Source organism: Microchirus variegatus (assembly GCF_963457635.1).
Source record: "Microchirus variegatus genome assembly, chromosome: 10".
NCBI lineage: Eukaryota > Metazoa > Chordata > Actinopteri > Pleuronectiformes > Soleidae > Microchirus > Microchirus variegatus.
The window spans coordinates 4,768,510-4,784,910 of record NC_139811.1 but is presented as its reverse complement, the minus strand read 5'-3'; the positions used below and the strand labels follow the sequence as shown (position 1 = coordinate 4,784,910).

General features: G+C 40.6%; 1 protein-coding gene across 3 annotated transcripts; it reads left to right on the top strand.

The window, feature by feature from the left end:
* Positions 1-2,143: 2,143 nt before the first annotated feature.
* Positions 2,144-16,167, top strand: LOC310933288 (uncharacterized protein). Of its 3 annotated transcripts, none has more exons than XM_083896733.1 (6): positions 2,144-2,338; positions 4,214-4,476; positions 5,818-6,067; positions 11,102-11,281; positions 12,565-12,747; positions 15,519-16,167. In XM_083896733.1, exons 1-6 carry the CDS (start codon positions 2,204-2,206, stop codon positions 15,684-15,686), a joined length of 1,179 nt encoding a protein of 392 aa, XP_083752859.1. In that variant the 5' UTR covers positions 2,144-2,203; the 3' UTR covers positions 15,687-16,167. The 3 variants fall into 3 exon arrangements, with proteins under 3 accessions (XP_083752859.1, XP_083752860.1, XP_083752858.1); XM_083896734.1 differs by having other exon boundaries at positions 12,538-12,699; XM_083896732.1 differs by having other exon boundaries at positions 12,538-12,747.
* Positions 16,168-16,401: the final 234 nt, after the last annotated feature.

Sequence of the window (16,401 nt, the reverse complement as noted above, 5' to 3'; positions counted from 1 at the left end):
TTTTTTTATATACAGACTTTGATTTCGACACTGAGTATTTGTGGTGTCCCGCTGTTAAAAGTACACAATCTCGTTACTGCGTGTTTGTTTGTTTGTTTGTTTGTTTGTGCGGCTGATTACAAAGTCTCTCTCTGAGAGATCGGAGAACACTTCAAACTATGTGTTGTAGATTATAATAATCATGATATAGCACACGCGGAAAGTGTCGACGTATTTACCTGATATTTAAACGATAGTGATAGTGTCGCATCTTAACGTGCTCACATCGCGTTTCTTTCTTATGTTTTATTGCACATTGAACTATAGGTGATAATGTTGTACAAATTAAACATGTACTGTAAATAAAACGAAGTCGCTTTGGCATGATACGTTAGTATGTGTTTTGCTTTCCCCAGTTTATTATTATTATTATTATTATTATTATTAATAATAATCTAGTATGTTTGGTGCCTTTGAAAACACTGTATACATGACTTTATTATCAATTAATTCTATAATTCCCATCCTGTGTGAGTGACAGGAGAGAACTGTGGACACAATCCCAGCTGACATTGGATGAGAAGCAGAGTAAATTTAGCACACATTCACATTCATGTTCATATTCATATTCACACCTGCGTACAGTACAATTTAACCACAACCTGATCTCTGGACTGTTGGAGGAAATCCGGTACCTGGAGGAACGCTGTTGCTGTGAGACGACAGAAGCCAAATATTTCTGTCTGACACCAGCAAAGTCAGGAAAAATCACTGATAATTGCTGATTATTTCTGCTTTTGATGAACTCTGCTGGGAATACATGACACATATTGACCTGCAGATTGTGGCTGGGTGTTCTTATACAAACCTATTTTATTTTCTAATGAAAGGTCTGAATGTTGTTTATGTTGGTGACGCATACCCTTCTGACTGGCCACATGTGTCAAAAACTCGAGGCCCGGGGGCCCAGATGTGGCCCGCGAGTGATTTATTGGTCTTAAAAAATCTGTGTTAAAATAGGTCTATGCTGCTTTAAGGCAAGCGTTGACCATAAACTACATTCCCATAATTGTATATGCTAGGGGTGGGGGAAAAAATCCATTCTTTTAGGAATCGCGATTCTAATCATCCACGATTCGATTCATACACTTCAAAAAATCGATAAAAATATATATATATATATTATATATAATATATAATATATGAAAAGCCACACAAAACACCAGTTTGTGTTATTTGTGTACAGTTCATTTTTGTAACTTCTGGGAGAAAAAGGCAGCTAGCCTAATCTTTTATTTATTTTAAGTTAATTTAAGTTATTTCTTTGTACAGTAAGTTTTTATTTGTTTTGAATGAATAAATGTCTTCTAAATCTTAAGTTTGCCTTTGTGTGATCACATTATCACATTATCTTATACTAACTGTATTGTTTTGATGACATAATTTGCCTTAACGCACTATGCGTTGTATACATTTTTGAACCGAGAATCGTATGAATCGAATCGTTTGAATCGAGAATCGATTTTGAATCAAATCGTGACCCTAAGAATCGGAATCTAATCGAATCGTGAGCCACCCAAAGATTCACATCCCTAATATGTGCATCATGGGACGAGTGAAATTGAGATTGAGACTGTGATCGCAGCAGAATGTGTTCACAAAACACGATGAGGCAGTGAAAGCTAGCTTTATTGTGGCTATAATGCATCATATTTGCAACTTGAATAAGTAATAAGTACAGAAAGTTATTTAGCAATATATTATGGAGTAGTTACCTTTAGTTTACATTATATTTAGTTACATTGACAGTTATTTATTGGCCCTTTGAGGGTAACCATGATGCTGATGTGGCCCTCAGTGAAAATGGTTTTGCACATTCTGCACAAAGAATGAATCAAAGGAGGCTTGATTTTCCATTTATCTTCCTCAGTATCACTTTATATTATGCATTTCCTGTTACAACACAGTCTAATTTGTGCTGTGAAACACGCGTGTAAGCCCCTCACATGGTACATTCCTGGGGGTGCCCCTGTGTGTATCCCTGTATGTTGTTGCACTCCGGTCCTGCAGGTGGCAGTAATGCCGCGCACGCCTCGATATGTCTGCCACCAAAATACTCATTTCACAGAAGAATTATTTTTCTTTTCGGAAGAAGATCCCGACAAAGCGGCCCGATTTCTTTTCAGACAGAAAAAAAGCAGTCGAAGAATCTGAAAAACCGACGATGTACGCCCGAACAAATACCGGCAGCTCACATGGAGACTTTCAAGATCGAAACGGAGTAAATTATGTGACATCGACAGAGTCCTTCGCTCACTGCTCTCAATTGTTCTGGAAAAAGGATCCCAACGACTCCGGAGTAAGAAAGCCAGCTACCATCGCTGTTAGCTAGCGAGCCTAGCTCCCACATAGCTGCAGCGACGCGGCTAACGGGAGCTACATCTCACTGACGCGGGGTTGAGGGAGCTATTATTTGCACCTGGTTGTTCGCGGAGGATATTTGTGGCTACAAGTTAGCATCCAGAAATGCTAATTTGCTACATGCAAACAAACACAGCCCCCCCCCCGTCATGCTGAGCTGCTCCTGGCCTAGTCTGGCTAAATAGCTGCTGCAGAGCTAAGTGGCTAATGATGATTAGCTCCTGTGGTGTAAATGGGGCGAGCGCTTTTCCGCGCCGCGTTATTAGTGTGTTAACACTCTCGCTGCAATTATATTTCTGCCGTGTTTTGTAAATAAGCCGACATTTAAGTGAGCGCCTTATAATTCTGTAGCCAAACACTGGGTCAGCTAATGCTAATACACCATGCAACTGTGGCTGCCTTGTTTTGAACAGCCCCGTCCACGGGCTAAAATCAGAGGCGGCGCGCTGTCGTGTTCAGAATCACAGTCGTGTGCAGACAAACTAATCTGTGCACATTAAAGGTGAATTCTACGACTCTTGGGGAGGAGGAGGAGGGGGTTTTATCGGCGCAGTATGTGCACACATCATATACGGCCTGCGATATTGTTAGCGAACATTGCAAAGTAAACACGAGCAGTGCTGTCCCACAGGAAACGGTGGCGGAAGACGCCCCGCGGAGGATTTGAAAGAGCTCTTTGTGATGCCAGACTGTGCGGTTCATTCATGGTCGCGCTCATCTGCGCAGTCCGCACGGAAAACCCACGCTCACATTTCTACCCTTCTTCTTTTTTCTTCTTTTTTTTTTTTAACACTTATGTGTTTGTTTGCTACATGCTAATGTTATTTTCATAGCACTGTGACACATGTGGGTCACATCGGCGTTTAGTTCCCACAGTCAAGTTGACTCTTAGTACTTTGTTGTTGTTGTTGTTGTTGTTTTCGTAGAGTCGATGTCAACTGTTCAGGCTTTATTCACCTGCTGGATCGTTCTTTTTTTTTTCACTTGTTTACATACACACAGTATACCACACACATGATCGTCATTTACATGAGTCTTTCCCACACATTTTATATGTGCACCCACGTTTTTAAAGCTGACAAATCATAGTAATCCAATGTCATTTTATAGCATTTATAGATTATTTCTAGTCTCTTTCTGTGATTTCGTTTAGAACAGGTGAAACATGCTTTTCCTAGAAGTGTATGCAATGTCATGCCAGTATTATGAGCTGAGCAGAATCTGTGGGCAGTGAGATGCACTCTGGTTGTTTAAATTTAACTTAATTATAAGTTAAGCATTTGTCTTTTTGTAGAGAGCTGGTAAAAGTACGTCTGTATGTGAGAGGATCTTATACTAGGGCTGCATGGTGTCCGTTATCATTGTTTACTGATGTTGTTATGACACATGCAGTGTTAATATTGTTCTGTTTTTGGGGGGTTTGCTGCTAACTTAGAGCCAAACAGTGAGTAGACTAGGCACACGCTGAAAGAAATGCATCATTTTAACTCCAAAAAGATGGTTTTATTGACATGAATTAACATCTCTTGCTTACTGGATTGTTGAAAGAGATGGAACACAATCAGAAAAGTGATTTTAAATAATTGTATAGCTAATTTGAATCCAATTTCAACCACATTGTGATTCAGCATAATCAGGCATGTAAGTAAATGTAGTTTATATCCATGTAGTGGTATCAGTGGGTTGACACATTTGTGGATTATGGTTAAAAAAAATAAAGTGTGACAGCCTAACGTAGCGCTTCAAAAATCAGAATTGAAATAAGCAGTTGTTGACATTGCGCTTGGTGTTAAACTATCTTTCTCTCTCGCAGCCAAGTTCGACCATCAACTGGTGCGACCAGCTCCCCTCGTCGTCGGCAGCGCTCACCAGCTCCAGTCTCTCGTCCACGTCGCTGTCCACCTCCAGCCTCTCCATGGAGTCCCGAGCGGCGGTGGCGTCCGCGTCGACGACGGCGGTGGACGACATGGAGGACTCGGACGAGAGGCCGTACATCTGCGACCTGTGCACGTGCACGTACAAGCACGCCAGCTCCCTGCTCAACCACAAGCTCACACACAGGACGGGCGACTTCAAGTATGTTATGAAGCATCTTTCGCTCTAAAACGAAGGGGTGTATATTGGGAATTTGAACCTTAGAAAGTTGGAGGAAGGAGAAAACTACTACTAAGCTTCTTTGTAACTTTTATTTTGGTCAAACTTAACAGCGAGTGAACTGTTTTAGGCACTAAGAAAATCAAGTAAGATGATATAGAGCGCTGTTCCAATATGTAAGAGTAAGGTTAAAATTTTTTAATGAGAACTCTGTTTGAATGGAAGTCGATGGGAAATTAGCCCATTTCTCAATTGATTTATAACTTCAGTAAACATTCTCCTGATAGGTTAAAGGACTGAAGCACTAGTTTAAATTTGTCTTTTTCAGTAGAACATGATGTCTGTTTTATAAGTTCTGTACCATACATGATGTAAATTAATGATAAAGTATGGCACATGAGTCCAGTACCTGAACTTCCAGGTTGCAACATGTCAAAACGGCGCCGTACCACTTGGTTTTCATATGACGTTAACCAGTGTAGAGCTGCAATTAAGAGTTATTTTCGTAATCGATTAATCTGCCGATTATTTTCTCGATGAATCGCTTGGTCTATAAAATGTTAGAAAAAATAAATAAAAAATAGTACGGAAAAAGACACGCGTGACGTCATGTTTACGTGCTGTGACACCGGAGTCCTGGCACCATTTACCAGTTAGCTCCTTTTAGCGCCGTTAGCGCGCCTACAGTCAAACTGGAGCGGTCTGTTTATTAAAGGAAAAGAGCAGCGCTAACAAATAACCAGCGTACCTGTGTACTGCGTATGTGTGCCTCTGTTTTTAAAGTTTAGCGTTACATTAGAGACTCATTTTAACAATCGGGGGCCACGTAAACATGACGTCACACGCGTTTTTTCCCGGCCGGTTGTCATGGAAATGCGTCATGCGTTAACGCTGACGTCGTTAACCACCGATATCGCGTTAAACGTTGAAATGACGATGTTCCCGAATGTCTCGTTTTCTCCACAAACCAAAATGATTCAATTTGAATGATTTCTTTGTTTATGTGGAGCAAAGAAACAAAGAAAATATTCACATTTAAGAAGCTAAAACAATCAGAAATCTTGCTTTATTCATTAAAAAAGCTTCAAACCTATTATCAATTATCAAAATAGTTGACGATTAGTTTAATAATCGATTCTCTAAACCAGTGTTTCCCAAACTTCGTATTTGTGGACCCACTTTTCTCTTTTTTAAAACTGAAGCGACTCATTTACAGCAGTGCATATTATTTAAAACGTATGCATTTAAATCCCTGAATTGCCACAACACCATTTCCACCTTTTAACCTCCGCACCATTTTCTTCTTCTTTCCAAAACTCTCAGATGCGACTTCTGCAGCAAACCCTACACCAACTACATGTCGCTCCGCAACCACATGCGAATCCACGGTCAGAAGCGCTACATGTGCGACTTGTGCGGGAAGGCCTTCCGTCTGGCCCGGTACCTGCGCAACCACCAGCGGATCCACGACGACGGGCCCAACCGCTTCGACTGCCCCTCGTGCTGCAAGAGCTACAGGACCATGCTGGAGCTCGCCCAGCACCGCTGCACGAATGCCGGCAGCACTAGCCAAGTGAGTCTGATGATGATGATGATGATGATGTTTGCGGGGGCTGCCGTCGACGTTCTGTTTCATTTGGGGCTGTGTCGGCTTCTTAAAAAACGTGAATGTGACGTTAAGAATCAAGGAATCTCGCAGCCTTGTTCGAGGGAACAGTTTGGTTCTTTTGAAGGATGCTTGTGTATGAGGTGTTGACAAATTATCACCCAGCACAGACAGATGGACAGGGTTCCTACGCAGCATGGAAAAGTATGGAATTTAATTTGAGGAATTCCCAGGTAGAGCTGTGCGATATGGCCTCAAATCAATATCACGATATATTGAGCAGCTCACCTCGATAACGATAAATGAACGATAAGTTGCTAAATGACACATTGCCTAATTTGCATAATTTACCTGATATAAGTGTCTGAGTGTCTTAAAGAGATATGAACATACAGGTAGCCTGCCTACCCAAACACACACAGCCAAAAACAACTTTTATTTACTTTTAATTATCAAAATGTATCGATAACGGCAAAATGACGTCGATTAGTTTCCAGACTATTCTCTCACTTTCTAAAAATAAATATATTAACATAGAAATCAAAACAAGTTACTAACGCAACATAACGTTACTGTAGATGATATGAAACTAATCAAGCTGCTGTAGAATGGTGTCGATTCAAGATTCCCTGTACAATGAAATTCATACTTTGCTGTCCACTCAAAAATACCAGCATAAAGTAGAAAGAAATGTTTTAAAAAGTATAATATACATAAGATAAAAAAAATATATATATATTACCAAAAAATATATGTAATACAAGCAAGAAGAACTGTACATAAAGTGCACACTGGTTGTGCAAGATGCTGTGCAAACAGATTTAAAGTGACGATTGTAGTCCTGCTCAGCTGTTCAGGATTCTGATGGCAGTGGGGTAGAAAGAGTTACCATGGTTACCGTTACTGACCGCGAGTGTCATGGGTCGGCGCTAGTTTTCCGAGGGCTGGCTTCATGAGAAATGAGTGAAGGATTTTAAAACCATTTATTTAACATAATAAGCATCTACAACAACTGGTATTCAGATGTTTAATATTGACTGGAAAATCCTCCGAGAAGTCTGGAAAAGTATGGAATTTTGAAATGGAAAATGTGTAGGAACTCTGACACCTATTTATCAACGTGTTAGCTGCTTTTCTCGCAGTTTCTGACTGCAAACACGTCTTTAATCACTCTCTCTCTCCCACACTGAAGTCCGTAGTGAAAAGAGTTTGAGCTCAAACTGCTGATTTTGCTTCTGTCCCTGCTGGTCACCACGTTAATAACCCTGGACTATTTCTGTAATACTTAAGCATAGCAGAGTTTACACGTTAATATAGCAACAAGGGAAAAGTGTAGTGAAGTCGTGGCACTCCTGCGTCCTGATGCGAGCGTCTTGGTTCTTTGTTGTTCTGGTCCATCGCCCCTCCTCCTCCTCCTCCTCCCCCACCTCCCTCCCCATGTTTACAAAACAAGACGACTCCAGCTCCTGATTGGCCGCGATATGAACATGACACTTTAGCGGTCACGCTGTTTTTCACACACAAACACTGCAGGGTTGTGTGTCTCTCTCACAAGACGCAGGTGCCTTTTGTGTGTCCTCCAGTGTACGAGCACCAGAGAGTAGTGGATTTATTGAATGAAATGAAATGCGTCCACCTGTGCTTTGCTACAGGGGCCAAAACACACACATCCTTCAGTTTGTTGAGCATCCATGCACTTTAAAATATCTACTTCTTTAGGCTGAATGATTTTCTTTAGCTATCGTCTTATTCTTCCGTGTCGCGGCTTCTGTTCCTCGGTGTGGGAACCGTTCTCCTTGTGCAGGGAACCCCAGCCCAGCGTTTGTTAGACTTAACAAACCAACAAATCTTCATGAAAACGCGATGATTGATGTTCAGGTTTTGGAGGGAGTTGTGTGTCGGCCTTCAGGAGACGCACAGGACTCTGTGAGAGAGAGAGAGAGAGAGGCAGCGGCTTTTTCAGTGTTTAATGTTCAGGTTTACACTACCGTTCAAAAGTTTGGGCTCACCTATACAAGTTTTGTTGTGTGTTTTCCATTAAAAGTCAGACTTTTATTCATCAAAAGAGTTGCAAAATGAATAGAAAATATAGTCAAGACATTGTCAAGATTAGAAATAATGATTTTTATTCCAAATAATAACCGGCAAAACTGTTTTCAGCTGTGCTAACATCATCGCACAAGGGTTTTCTAATCATCCAATAGTCTTCTAACACTATTAGCAAACACAATGTACCATTAGCAAACACTGGAAATGGGCCTCTATACACCTATGTACATATTCCATTCAAAACCAGACGTTTGCAGCTAGAATAGTCATTTACCACATTAACGATGTATAGAGTGTATTTATGATTCATTTAATGTTGGATTCATTTTTTAAAAAGTGATTTTCCTTCAAAAATAAGGACATTTCTAAGTGAGCCCAAACTTTTGAACGGTAAATAAAAACACATTACTGATGTTCCAAATGTACCTTTTGTGTCATGTAAACATAATGCACTGTTTGTGTGTAACAAAGGACATTTTCTAGGACTTTTAATTGACTTTTAGATTTGATTTAATTCTACAGTGGAATCTGTGTGTTTTTGTGTATTTTTGTGGTAACATTGCTGCACAGATGGTTGGCTTTAAGAGAAAATCTGGAGTGTGGGTGCGTATGCATGCATGTCCGTGTATATATATGTGTGTGGTTATGGTCTGCTCTTGAAATGTGCATGCACACACATGTTGTGGCCCATTTCTCTGGACTCTCCGTCCTCTCCTCAGCTACAGTTACAATCACAGCTCTGTTGTCATGACGACAGCGGGGCCTGTGGAGCTAGGCTTAGACCAGGCTTAGGCTAAGTTTAGGGTCAAGGGCTAAAGTTATGCCACAAAACTGACACACAATACACAAGTATAGTAATCCAATGATGTGTGTGTGTGTGTCTGTGTGTGCGTGTGCGTGTGTGTGCTTTTGTCTGTGTGTGTGTGTGCGCACTTGGGGTTGGTTCATAAGAACCGGTTCAACTGCCCGTCCTGCTTTAAGAGCTACCGAACCATGCTGGACCTGGCCCAGCACCGCTGCAGCGCCGCGGCCAAACACCAGGTTGGTTTGAGCATGAGCGTGCGTGCGTGTACATGTGTGTGTATGTGCGTGTACGTGTGTGTGTGTGTGTGTGTGTGTGTATGTGCGTGTGTGTGTGAGGCAGGTGAGGTTTAGCTGCAAGGAAGAGGACTGGCAACTTTTGTGCAAGGGATTTAAGACGCGACGCTGATGGATTTTAACATCGAATCTCATGCACAGAAATCACAGAAAAACCCACAACTTGGGACCCATTTTCTCACCAATGTCTCTGAGACGAGTGAGCTGTGTGGGTGGAGACCCAGTCTGAAGTCTCTGGTCTGAAGACGTGTTCTTGCGATATCTAACGTCTTTTCGGGTTGACTTTACTTACTATTCATGGTCAGTATCCGTGCAAGAGAGAGAGATGGTATGTTGACCTTGTAGCTAGGGCTGCAGCTAACAATTCTTTTTGTTGTCGACTAATCTATCGATTATTTTTTCGATTAGTCCATTAATCACGATCATCTCCGTTCAAAACAGCACTTATTTTGGACTTGTGTTTAACCTACATACAGTGGACTCGCGTGTGCTTTAATAACACAACATTTATCTCTGTTAAATACCTGAAACACATGATCACAGATTTCTTACAGTTTAAATATCAAATGAATATTCTCCAAATCACACAGTTGATTAGAGAAAGTTGTTCATTATAAACCCTATTATCGACAGGGGCTGAAATTAAGTTTTCTCACTGATAACTGCCGTAAAGTACGCATTAACGTAACTGAACTAGCATTCGCTAAGCTAGCTTCTTCCATGATTTTCCGACTGATAGACGTACGATAGGCTGATGGTTAATTCATAAACAAGCATGTGATTTAAAAATATCTACGAGGTGTCGTTATTCGTGAACTCGCTTCTCAGCTCATGATACAGCGGCGCTGCGGCGTCTGCGTTTCAGGTGTTTGTGAATCGCCGTAGTGCTGCCGTGGAATGAGAGTTCACAGAGGTTGCATTTCACGTTTCGCTGGTTTATGTTCAGTGAAATGTTCCCAAACTTTGGAAACTTTAGATCGGAGTTTTGCGAGCTTCGTCTATTTCCGCCATAATTCGTGCGTTCTTCTTCTCTGCTTCCTTACGGGATGTAAACAACGAGCAACATCCCGTGTGTTTGTTTACACTGCAGTTACAGATGAGCGTGAACTTAATGGATTACGTCAACTAACCGTTGCAGAACTAATCCGTAGCGTTGTAGCAAAGGTGGCGTTTTGAAATTTCCCCACTCTGGGACACCGTCTCGTCAACTCTCGTTTCCGTGTGGACAGACTCTTAATCTCATCTATCCCATTGTCTCAGCAGCGCTTTTTAGGCCATAAACTGACTGTGAATGATGGTCCAAACTAAAAGGTTGAGACCCGAGTTGTAAATTGTCCAATAAAGAAGAAAGAATTTCCTTGTACGAAGCTCTGAGGTCAATCTGTTGCTCTAAATCTTGATCTATTTTGGTTTATCACTGAGTCACAAAAGGACTGTGGGTTATGGACAGGGCAAGCATCTGTTGTCATGGTAACAGAATGAAAATCTTCAGATTAGATTTGGTAAATATCTGTGTTTGAGTGTATTTGTGTGTGTGTGTATGTGTGTGTTGGATTTGATCACCCCATCCAGTCATATCAATAGGTTTAAAGTCAGTTAGGTTAGTGAAAGGTGATGAGTCCTCAGACACGACATCAACACACAGACATTTACACTGAAACTTGAAAAAACGACGGCAGGTCATCACATTCATCTGTCACGTCTCCTCCTCACTGTGTCTGATCTGTATTTCTCATGAAATATCTGCTGCACAAACACCGAACACTCACCCTCTCTTCACCCCCCCCCGTCTTCTCCTCTCTCTGTTCGCCCTCCTCCTCCTCTTCGTCCTCCTCTTCGTCCTCGTCCCTCCAGTCCGGCAGCCGTCGTTCCAATTACGCCAACACTGCCCGCCGCCAGCAGCAGCGACAAAACAACGCCATGATGCAGCAGCAGCAGCAGCAGCAGCAGCAGCAGCAGCACAGTGGTCACGGCCAGCAAGACACTCTCCCCTCCCACTGTGTGTCACCGATGCCTCAGGGAGACCCCCACCAGGTAACTTTTGACCTATCAGTGAAACTCTTAAATGATGAAAACAGCGATAATAATTATACATGATATACAATTACAGTGATTTATGTTAACGTTGATGTGTAACAGGCTCGATCCACAAGGGACCGTGGCCAAATTAATGTTACTGTCAACTATAGAGGGGAAACGAGTAGTCCTGGGCACGCTAACGGCGGCAACGTTAACGTACGTTAACGCACGCTGCGATTCCATGACGATTGACCGGAAAAAAATCACGCGTGACGTCATGTTTGCGTGACTCCCGATTGTTAAAATGAGCCTCTAAAGTAACGCTAAACTTTAAAAACAGGGGCGCACATACGCAGTACACAGGTACGCTAGTTATTTGTAGCGCTGCTCTTTTCCTTTAATAAACAGACAGCTCCAGTTCGACTGTAGGCGCGCTAACTGGCGCTAACGGAGCTAACTGGTGAACGGTGCAGCGCCACGTAGACATGACGTCACGCGTGTCTTTTTCCCGGTCAGTCGTCATGGAAACACGTCACGCGTTAACATGTGTTGACGAGCGTAAACGTTCACGCCGTTAAAGTTGGAGTTAACCAGCACTTAAAAAAAGAGATGCTGTTGAGGTCCACAGTACTGACAAATATCGACAAATTAAACTAATCTGCGACTGATTTCACTACTGATTTTTGGTCGGTAAATGAAGCTGAAGTTTCTCCATGTCCAATTTAAACGTCCGTTTAAGAAGAAGAAGAGTGAGTGACATCTAGTGGTGACTCTACAGATTGTAAAAAATAAACAAAAAAACATTGGCTTTTGCGTAAAGTTCTCCTGCAAAATTCAAACTACATTCATGTCTGGTGAATCTAGGCTGCTGTGGAAATGCAAGATGGACGACCTCTGTAACACAATGACTTGCATAATAAAGTACACACAAAAGCCTATGACAACCAAATGATTCTTATTTTAAAATGATTATATATACACAAACTTATTGGAAGTGTGATTAAGCTGAGAGTTTAGCCGTGTTGACAGGAGTTTGAATGACTAGAATAACACAGACTGTATGTTTCCAAAAATAGAGATTATTTTGATGTTGAAAACTCACCACCATCAACGTGTTATGACTGCTATATTTATGGTTCTGGTTTAAATGTTCTTTTAAATCATTAAAACAAAGTTTCCTGATATTTTAAATGTGAATAATTCTGTGTTCTTTGCTCCATGTAACGAATGAATGACTAAAACGCAATCATTTTTCTTATGTCCCTCCTAAGAAAGGTGTTTTGACGTCTGTGTTCCAGCAGGGACGTCCCAGCTCCGTGTCGTCCCAGAGCAGCCAGCAGAGCATGAGGAACTCGTCCTCCAACAAACACGTGTCCTCCTCCAGCGCAGCCCCGTCCTCCTCCTACTCTCTGCTCCAGCCCCTGGTGCCTGAGGTAAAGGAGATGAGCTCGGGATACACTAGGCTGAGCGTCAACTCCATGGTAGGAGAGAAAACAGCCACACACTCGCCCCTCCGCTATCTGCTGGCTCGCTGCCTTCTCCCTGTCTGCCTACTAACACCAGGACAGAGAGTCTCATACCTTTAATGCTTCTAGTGTGTCCACCAGGACTTCACTACTTTTCTACGTAGAAGAGGCCTGATGATCGACACACTGTCTGATCTCCTCTGAAATCTTTTAGACTTTGGTCTGTTGTTTTTATTTCAAATATTATTGTAGCACTGATTTGAAATAGGTCTCTGCTCTAGGAAAAGGACAGTTATGCACAATGAAGGAATTTATTTACTAATTATTTTATGTGCGTGTGTATATATATACACACATATATATATATATATATATATATATATATATATATACACACACGCACATATATGTATGTATGTATGTGTATATATATATATGCATGTATGTATGTATATATATATGCATGTATGTATGTATATATATATGTATGTATGTGTATGCATATATACGTATGTATGTGTATGCATATATATGTATGTATGTATATGCATGTGTATATATGTGTGTATGTGCATGTATGTGCATGTATATGTGTATGTATGTGCATGTATATGTGTATGTATGTGCATGTATATGTGTATGTATGTGCATGTATATATGTATGTATGTATATGCATGTATATATGTATGCATATGCATATATGTATGTATATGTATGTATATGCATGTATGTGTATATATGTATGTATATGCATGTGTATATATGCATGTATTTATGTATGTGTATATATGCGTATATGCATGTGTATATATGCATGTATTTATGTATGTATATATGCATGTATATGTGTATATATGTGTATATATGCATGTATGTATATGCATCTATATATGTGTATATATGTATGTATATGCATGTATGTATGTGTGTATATGTATATATTCACACATACATACATATATGCATCTATATACATAAATATTTTATAAATCAAATATATACATATAAAATAATTTAATCTGTAATTAACCAATTTTCCACATGACAGTTTAAAAGCAGCTTTGGTCTTAATTACCTTTTCAATTTGTCTACTTGGTTTGCTAATTTGCGCCCTCTGCTGGTAAAAATCGTAAATTCAACGGCTTGTGAGGTCTCAAGACAAAATATGAACCTGACATTACGTATGTAATCGGCGAAATGAAGCCGGCATCATCACTAAAAGAGGCAAATGTGAGGGTTAAAATCGTTTAATCTGAGACTCAAGGAGAGTAATCTGGACTAGGGTTTACACAAGGCTGGAAAAAGTCCCACTAAATGTCCAATTAACTGGAATTCTGGATCATTTAAAGAAACCGTGTCATATACAATAAGCAGACATGCAAAGTGTGAGTAGAATCAATGCTTAAGTTCTTTCAATAAACAATAAATGATTTATTTAATACAAGAAAATATGAATAGAACGAAATAAGAATATAAAGTAAAACCAACAGACCAAACTGTCACTGCTCTCTCACCTTGGGCAAAAATGTGTTGATGGACTCTTGGCGGTAGGAAAAACCTCTAACATCACTAACTCTTACTGTAGTCGTGGCTTTCACTCTTTCATACTAATCACTCTCTCTGCGCTTGTTGTGTTACACATCTCACTGTTGTGCTTCTCCTCATATATTTATATATATTTATATTTCACCAACAGAACATCTTGAGTCTGTAGGTGTAAAGCTCAAATGTTCGGCAATGTCACAGGGAAACAGAACGCGGGGATTTTGAGATTAAATTCAGCCATTTATTTATTCATTTAACGTTTTTAAAAAACTACAGGTCACTCTCATATTAACACCAATATGTTCTGGCTTTGAGTCCAAATTTGCTGCCATCTGCTGGATTTTTGCATGAACTCGCAGAACATTTATTAGACCAACAGGTTGATGCTACAGCTGCCCTAAATTAACAGCACTGGTTATGATCAAAATCATCATTTTTATTTATTTATGTAGAAGCTCTTTAACTGGAGGGATATTTTTAATGATACCTGGAAAAAATACATGAAAAAAACAGTAAAGCACATGATTATTTATTGATAAAGATTAAAATTATATTTTAGGTCAAATTATATTGATTTACTTTCATTCCTGAACAGAATAATGAGCTTTAGTTATAAAAAAATTCCGTTTGTTGTGTGTGTGTACAGATTACAGATTAAATTCCTCAATATTTTCAATGTAATCTACTTTATTATTGTTATTTATATTATTTATATAGGGTTAGATATTAAATAGTTATAATGTTATTATACATTATTATAATTTATATTACATTATACATATCTTTAATATACTAATATTATATTAAATTATAAATATTTATGTATATTGTTATTGTTTATAGTTCATCTTTACGTTTACTTTCACAATACGTTCACAATGAGTCAATAATATTTAAAACGAGGACTTTTATTTGTTTTTAAAGGGGTTGAACATGACTGTTATCATATAAAAGGCATTTTAATGATTTTAAGGAAGGGCCATTGAGGTTTTTTTCTAACTTAAACTCTTGAATCATGTATTTTTGGAAGAAAATAAGTGTGTTTTGGTGTCTGATATATCAGAAAAAGGACTAACTTTCAATCATAACAATAACTTATTTCGCCTCATTCACCACCTTCACAGTATATTTTCATTGTGTGTTTTTTTTTAAATCTCAAACGTAATCCCACTCACTCTTTCTCCGTCTCTTTCTCCCCCACTCCCTCCTTCCTTCCCTCCTTCCTTCTTTCCTCCTGCAGCCAAAACACCAGGAAGCGTTCTCCCTGGCGCCCCAGCGGCCCCTCACCACCATCAACCCCATCGGCCACGTCCTCCATCCGAACGGAGCGCCCACGCTCAAGCCTTCCCCCGTGCCGCGCACCATCCAGACCATGCCGTGGGAGCAGCGCTCGCTCTACAATCAATGACACTTTCTCACACACACACACACACACACACATCTGTCGCCGCCGCCTCAGCTCCCCCCCCCCCCCATTGACGCCTCACCCTCGTACTCACACTCACACTCACACCGTCTGGGATCCAGTGACCACCTACAGGGCACTAACTGACAACTAGTTTGAGATTTGATTACTGAGTAGTTAGGTTAAAAAAAAAAATGTGTTGCCTTGACCCTCATGTACTGAATATAAGTTAATATCCCGTCTCTAGTTATGAGACCCTCCCATTATGAATAGTCCCCCCCCCGCCGCCCTTTTCTCCATATAAACAAAACAAGAGGCTATTTTTATCAAGACTCCACCCCCTGAAGTTAAAGTCACTCTACGCTCATTCTAATATGTTTTTGAACATAATTTTTTAATATTCTGGAAAGTAAAGGGAAACAAACAATTTTCCTCCCCCCCCACCCCCCCACCCGCCATTTTTTTTAACCCCACCCGTCCTTTGTGATGCTCCAGAATGAACAGTGTGTGTATTGTGCGTTTTTTTCTTCCTCCGTTGACCACAACCCCCCCCCCCCCCCCCCCACCCCACCCCCGAGCGCCGAGGACCACGGCGATGACGACGATGAGAAGAGCGACGCGTTTTCAGAAAAACGGTCTTTTCTGTGTAAAGTGAAGTGACTGCTGGGGGGGAAAATAAAAAGGGTGGGGGGGGGGGGGGACGTCCTCTCTTCTTCTG